Source organism: Pteropus vampyrus, unplaced genomic scaffold (genome assembly GCF_000151845.1).
Source record: "Pteropus vampyrus isolate Shadow unplaced genomic scaffold, Pvam_2.0 Scaffold222, whole genome shotgun sequence".
In the NCBI taxonomy this organism is placed as follows: Eukaryota; Metazoa; Chordata; class Mammalia; order Chiroptera; family Pteropodidae; genus Pteropus; species Pteropus vampyrus.
In genome coordinates, this window is record NW_011889003.1 from 2,102,428 (window position 1) to 2,110,023 (window position 7,596).

Here is a 7,596-nt window from a genome sequence, read left to right on the forward strand (position 1 = left end):
TAAAGAGTAAATGTGCACTTAGCACTCATCATTGCAAAGCACTATGTTAGATTCTGTTATGTATATCAAAATTTTTAAACTATGGCCCCTGTACACCAGATGTTTATAGTCTTATTGGAGAAATGGGATGAAAGCTCATAGATTCATTCAACTTAGAGCTTCTAGTGTTCTAAGCATTGTGCTATGCGTTGGAGATATAAGCCGTACCCGGGAGCCCAGATCCGTCGGTAGTTAGACCGTGGGCTCTTGGTACTATAGAAACTGAGACACGTTTCCAGGCTTCGTTTTAATCGATTGAGCGTAACCATTCATTAAGTGCTTACAATATGCCAGGCATAGTTCTAGGTGCTAGAGATGCATCAGTGAACAAAATAGGGGAGAGAAAAAAACCTACCTTCACCAAACTTACAGTCAAGATAGCCACTAAACAATAGGCAGGATGGCCACTAAATAGGCAAGATAGCCACTAAATAGGCAAGATAGCCACTAAACAAGAAAAATTAGTAAAATGTATAGTGGGTTAGGTGGTATAAGTACTAAGGTGAAAAATAAAGATGGGAAGAGAGATAATAGAGGGTACGGGTAGGATTTTATGTAGCGTAGACAGGGAAAAGGATGCATGTGAGTAAAGATCTGAAGAAAGTTAGTGAGCAAACGGATATTCCAGGGAGGAACATAACAGGCTGAAGAGAGACTGAGGCCTGAGGCCGAAACCTGCCCCGCGTTAGCAGCAGGAAGGCAGCACTGTGCGGTAAGGGCAGGGATGGTAGCAGACAGGAATTGAGAGCAGGGCGGGCAGTTTGTATAGTCTCTACATAGCGTAAGGACTTTGCTTTTACTTCGAGAAGGATGAGAAACCAATGGAGGATTTTGAGCAGAGGCCTGACATCTGACTTCAATTCAGACAGATCATTCTGACTGCTGTGGGGGCGGGGAATAAAGGTGGCAACAGGAAGATCAATCAGAAGGCCGTTGCAGGAATATGGAAGGTAGAAAACGATGGCTTGGACCAGAGTGGTAGCATTAGTGACGTCAGATTTTCTTGTTGTATTTTGACAGTAGAGCCAATGAGATTTATGGATGTATTTGATGTAACTAATGAGAGAAAGAGAGCACATGAGTTTGCTAGGGCTGCCATAGCAAAATACCGCAGACTGCGTGGCTTAAACAACAGAAATTTATTTTCTCATGGTTGCGGAGGGCTGGAAGCACCAGATCAAGGTGTCGGCAGGTTTTGTTTCTCCCGAGGCCTCCGTCCTTGGCTTGCAGATGGCTGCCTTCTCGCTGTGTCCTCACGTGGTCTTTGGTCTGTGCATGCATACCCCTGGTGTCTCTTCCTCTCTTTATAAGGATACCAGTCATATTTAAGGCCCCACCCTTATTACCTCAATTAACATTAATTACCTCTTTAAAGGCCCTATCTCCAAATAGAGTCATTCTGAGGGTTAAGCCATCCTCAGATGAATGGAGGGGGGCAGCACAGTTCAGTCCATAACGATGAGGAAAGACAACTCCAAGAATGAGCAGAGAGCCGTGGAGGTGGAGTGGGGTGTAGGGTCCAATTAATGTCCGTGGTAAAGAAAGTGCTACCTTTTGCTCCCGCCCCAGGGAGGGGCCACAGGGAAACCTGAGCTGCCTGAATGTGAACGGGGTTAAGGGTTTAATCCTGTCTGTTTTTTGCTTTTAGTCTGATTTTCCCTGGTGTCCGTTTGGCCTCCGATAGCCAGTTCAGCGATTTTCTGGATGGCCTTGGCCCTGCCCAGCTAGTGGGGCGTCAGACTCTGGCTACACCTGCAATGGGTAAGAATTTCTATCACATGATTTCATTGTTTTTTTATGTTACTGAAAATCACATTCACTAATTTCATGAGATCTTTAATGGTACTGTCAAGTAGGAATGTGTATCTTAGATTTTAAGATTTAAAAAAATCTCCAATTAATTTTTTTCCACTTAATTTATATGCTTTTTAAAGTGACATATCATTGTTAAAATTTTAAATATAATGAATTTAGAAACTAAATGAGAAATGATGAAATGATATTAAACCAAGGTCTTTGGCACAGCATTTTCCTCACTGCATTTGTATATTAAATCCTGTTTCTTCCTCACATACCATAGGTGACATTCAGGTAGGAATGATGGACAAAAAGGGACAGTTGGAGGTGGAAATCATTCGGGCCCGTGGCCTCGTTGTAAAACCAGGTTCCAAGACACTGCCAGGTAAAAACAAGAGAGATTCTTCTACTCTCGTTCATAAGCCGCACGTTTTAATTCAGAGACTTTGTTTTCGATTAGCTGCTGAAAACCTTGTCTTTATATAACCAAGGATACCATTAGCAGCAGTTCATGTGTGCCTCTCGAGTGATGGTCATTGAGGGTGGTCTGGTGGGAATGATCCAAGTTGCGGAATAAGGACACGGGCAGGAGAAGTCGCTGAAGAGTGACAGCTGCCGTACTTTGTTCATTTCGTACATGTACATAAGAAATTTTTTTTCTCATTGCCTGGTGTTTTGTGTTATTCTTCAATTTATTTGGAGCTTCAAAATTCTCCTCAGAAATTCTTAGTTTTAGAATTAGAATAAAATAGATACAGGCCCCAATGGAGCATGAGCCTTTGTACCCAGGACATTCTCATTATAAGACTCTTCTTTCCTGTAGTATATAAAGAAAATGAGGCACCTACATAGGTTTTTATTATATTATAATAAATATATAAAACCTTTATTATTATATAGGTTTTGATGTCACATTTCGTACTGAAGGTACGTACTAAGGTGCTTGCAGCATAGAAAGTGCCAGACTCCAGATGTGTCGTGCAGAGAAGTATAGCTCATTGGATCTGACATATAGAACAATTACTGAGGATTCTGAAACTTGGTTTCTCATTCAGCACCTCCAGTGACTGACTGTATTTTTGAATATTTTAACTCTCCTATCCTTGCAGAAATTATGCATTATAATGTATATGACCTATTGTACAACCTTGTAGTGGTGATTAAGGCAAGTGTGTATAAAGGTCTTGGAGCTAGTCAACTCACTCTGCTATAGAGAATATCATAATTTCTGCATGCATGAAAATACTTTTATGAAGTCTATCAGATAAATTTCAAGCCATGGGATTCATAATTAGTTGCCTCTTCCCAGCTAATCTGAACGTATTACATCAAACCTCACCCTTGTGTACCCATGCCACCATCAATAAACAAACTTTTTTGAGTGATCAGTAAGAGATTTGTGGTGTTGGGTGAATAAAACAATATAGTTTCAAGCATGTTTAATTAGATTTAAGTATCGATAAATGAAAGACTGAGTAAGACATCTCTCTTGAATATTGTTAGGGACTGGAAGCAGTTCACCTTATTTGATGCAGAGTTCAAATCCATATAACCAGTTGATGACAAAATAGTAATCAACTCAGAGGCTGAGTCAGCGTTGCCTAAAACTACTTGAATGGCTCTTGATCATCTATGGTTTATTTAACAACTTTGACATCATGTGAAAAGGCCACTGACTTTGGATCGCTCACTCTTTCAGCCTAAGATTAAGCAGCTGCCGATGTCACCCATGACAGCTCATCACTTAACTCTCCTCTGTATTTTCTTTCCCAAGCACCGTATGTAAAGGTGTATCTGTTAGATAATGGAGTCTGCATAGCCAAAAAGAAAACAAAAGTGGCAAGAAAAACGCTGGAACCCCTTTACCAGCAGCTGTTATCTTTTGAAGAGAGCCCCCAAGGAAAGGTTTTACAGGTATTTACTGAATTGTTTATCCCTTACCTAAGAAAGTATTTTCATGGAGTCAAACCTTGTATCCAAAATCTTTTCTTATCATACTCTTTCGGATTGCTCACAGCTGAAATTCTTGGGAAACTTCAGAGCAATGGCCAGTGTTATAAAGCTATAGACACCATTCTTTGCTTCCTTTAAACTGAAGTGTAGACTTGCAAACCCCCATCACATATATACTCCAGTCTCCCTGGACTACTTATGGTCTTCACACTCTATACAGTTTTCCTAGTATATCTTTGGATTCCAGTTGTTATAAAGACAACTATTCTAGCATTAAATACAACTGTTTTACTTGATGTTTGATGTCAGCACATTAATTGAATATGTTTTAGTTTATAAGTTTTCCAGTACGTTATTATACTGACATCACTCTCCTTTTTATTTTACCAACAGATCATTGTCTGGGGAGATTACGGCCGCATGGATCACAAATCTTTTATGGGAGTGGCCCAGATACTTTTAGATGAACTGGAGCTATCCAATATGGTGATTGGATGGTTCAAACTCTTCCCCCCTTCCTCCCTAGTAGATCCAACCTTGGCCCCTCTGACAAGAAGAGCTTCCCAGTCATCCCTGGAAAGTTCAACCGGACCTTCCTACTCTCGTTCATAGCAGCTGTAAAACTGTTGTCATAGCAACCAGCGTTACAAAAAAAAAAAAAAATCACAGGTCGCAAACCCTGGTAACACTGCATGCTTAATGTTGTGTCTTCTGAGCCTGTTTCTAGGGATACGAAGCGATCCTGTGTTCTCAGAGGAAGTTGCACACATTGTGCCCTAAAGAAGGCCCTCAGGCGACAGAGCGGAGCTGTGAAGAACTGTCAGGTTTGGAGTTCAATTAATACTCAAGTTTTGGTCCAATCCGAAGCCATGGATTAATCTCAAAGAATCAGTCAGTTTCATGCAACAAAAAAGCCCTTTTCAATGGCACCTTTATATTTTTATCGTTCCTTTTTCTTCATTTCTCTGACCCCAAAGCGCGGTTATGCCACAGAAATGGAGCTATACAGCCATTAAGCCACGTTACCAGTCAAGGAGTAAAGTCCCAGGAAGTGTCAGGTGAAAAGCAGGAGACCAAAGAAGTGGTCCAGGACAGGACATCGGCTCCTGTGGACGGTGACCAGGAGCAGCCGGTCCAGCGCGGACAGTGGCAGACCTCAGAGCCCCAGCAGGCACGTCATTCACTATGGCCAAGATGTGCTGGACTCTGAAAAACAAAATTCTGTGGCTACACTGTACTGAATGAAACTAAAGAAACTTTTTTTGCATGGACACAGATTAGCTGAATACTTAAATTATTTTCTTGGGGCTGCAACTTGCAAAAAAATAAAATAAAATAAAAATCAGCCATTTTCAAAAATTTATATTATTTTTAAAAATAAATTTCACTAGTGCATGGTTTTAAAAACGGGGCGAGAATGCAACAGGGTGATACAAAGACACACCATGTTTATTCTTTAATCGGAGTCTGTGTTTTGGCAGACATTACAAATGAAATACTTTCTAGAAGATAAAGTTCTCTTTATGTGACAAGTATATATTCGATTTATTTCCATGTTAAAGATACGAATCCAATGAAGTTCAGTATGTGCGCATTGTTCACATCTTTCTTCCTCTATCTCACTTTTCCTCTTCTCCCTCCTTTAATCTTTTATTTTCTTTCTCCCTACCAGAGTGAACATTAGCCTAAAAAATAACACGTTTTTGACATGATATACTGTCTTATACCCACGTTTGATTCAGAGCTGTAAATGCTTCTGAATTTATGAATTTCTCAAGGGGAAAAAAAACTATGTAAGAGCTTTCTTTATTTCAAGCATGTTGAAAAGGATTTTGCAACATGACTTGGGAGTGCATTAAAGTAAGTCAGCATGTATTTAATAAAGAAGATATTTGAACTTTTGCAATTTACTGTACAGTGCATGGTAATTTTATTTTCACCTTCAAAGTTCAGTTTACAAAAAAATTCTAAAATCACGTGGCCATTGTAATGTCTAACACATTTGTTTTTAGCACCAGCATTATTCATACAGGGGTTAAAGTATTATTTCTAGAAGGTCTTAGGTTTTGTTTTTAATTAATTAAAACGATTTCTTTAGCCAATTTCCATTTACTATGTGAATGGAAACACTGCTGAAACTTTGGAGCCCTGAAACACAGGGCTGTTTATTAATTCACTTTTCTGTAGTAAAATTCAATTTTTCACAAATTATATTTCTAAAGAAATATAGTAAACATGAATTTACGACAAATAATTTTAAAGCTCTAATTTTTAGATGACTCAAAGAAAGTCAGTCTGCCTATCAATAGTTCTTTGATGCCATCACCAAAAGTCTACATGCAAATTCCCGGAAGTTAAACCCCTGCCTTTGGTTTGACAGCCAGTTGTTACCGTTGGGTGGTGCTCAAGGTCAAATTTCTCTGAAGTTCTCCTTCTTAGAGGAAAAGTCACTGGTTAATGTAATAAATCACCCATACTTTCTGTTTCTTTAATGTACACTTTGATGACACATTCTTATTGGTTGACTTTAGTTTCTTGCAATTACTTTTGAAATCCACATACATAACATTTCTTCAAGGCCATGCACAAAAAATACTTTATTATTATTTCTATTATTATTATTATTATTATTATTATTATTATTATTCCTTTTTAAATTCACTGCTGACCATTGAAAACTATCATGTTTGATATGGTGCAAAAGTTAAAATGAGTATCACTAAAAATGCCTTCTCTTTATGTGGTGCAATATGAAATACACTGAGACTGTGTATTGACGTTCTGAGATCTCTGATGGACCCGGATAGAGTTGTTCAATGAATGAATAAAACTTTATTGAAATAATTTAGACACTTGTGTACCAGCAACAATTGATTTAATAGACCTAGAGTGTCTATACTCTCCCTTAGAATAAACGTTTACCATTTTCCTGATACTAAGATGCAGTCACATAATCTTTTGTGCATATTCCTATATAAATTATTTCTAATTTTAATAAGAAGGACATGACTGTATGGAATATTTGTACATACTCGTTATTATGCAGTATTTACTTAAAAGTTGGTGTATTTTTTTTTTAATTTTCACCTATCTACACCTCAACTTGTGGTTTAGTCATGTAAATAGCACTATTCCAGTGACCATCGCTGCCCTGTACATAGTATGTTTTAAAAGTAAAGGGAATTCCAGTTGGAAAAAATAAAGGGTCGATTAGTCCTGTAATGAACACCAACTAATGTAAGTCAAATTCATTCTGGTGATGGTATTTAACACTTTAAAATAAAACGTTTTCTTTAAGACGTTGTATGCATGGCTTTCTCTGACTTTCCTTCCCCCCACACAGCCCCAAGCCACTGCAGCTCATTCTCTGAACTCACATTGTTTAAAAACAACAAAATAATCTTTTCTACCTCTCCATCACAGAAGCTGACTGCTGGTCTTAACAAATAGCCCTCGGTAGAGCATTTCTTTAAATTGCCAAAGGATTTCAGATCACATCGACATAAGTTGCTGCTTTTTTAAAAGGTGGTTATTCCGGACTGAGGTGCTTTCTTGCAGATTTGGGGTGAAATGGGTGAGATTCCCGAGCCAGTGTGGCCTCCGCTGAGAGCAGAATCACAGAGAACCTTGTGCAGGCCCTGCCATTCCTCAGGTTAGGATGGCGAGGGTGACAGCTTTCCCCGATGTGTTTCCACTGATGGGTCAGTTCAGCTCTGGGTGGAGGTGGGGGTGCATTTGACTTGAGGAGACGTGTGGTTACCTGACATGACAACCCGTCCAGAGACTGGCTTCTATCATGTGAGTATG

General features: G+C 39.1%; 1 protein-coding gene across 1 annotated transcript in view; it reads left to right on the plus strand.

Moving 5' to 3' along the window:
- RIMS2 (regulating synaptic membrane exocytosis 2) overlaps positions 1-7,088 on the plus strand; it is a 579,688-nt gene extending 572,600 nt beyond the window's left edge. Inside the window, exons 30-33 of the mRNA XM_011373284.2 lie at positions 1,688-1,800; positions 2,120-2,221; positions 3,611-3,750; positions 4,183-7,088. Of these exons, the coding sequence (XP_011371586.2) occupies positions 1,688-1,800; positions 2,120-2,221; positions 3,611-3,750; positions 4,183-4,401 (574 nt within the window). The 3' untranslated portion in view covers positions 4,402-7,088. The remainder of the gene's footprint in view (positions 1-1,687; positions 1,801-2,119; positions 2,222-3,610; positions 3,751-4,182) is intronic.
- The last annotated feature ends 508 nt before the right edge of the window (positions 7,089-7,596 follow it).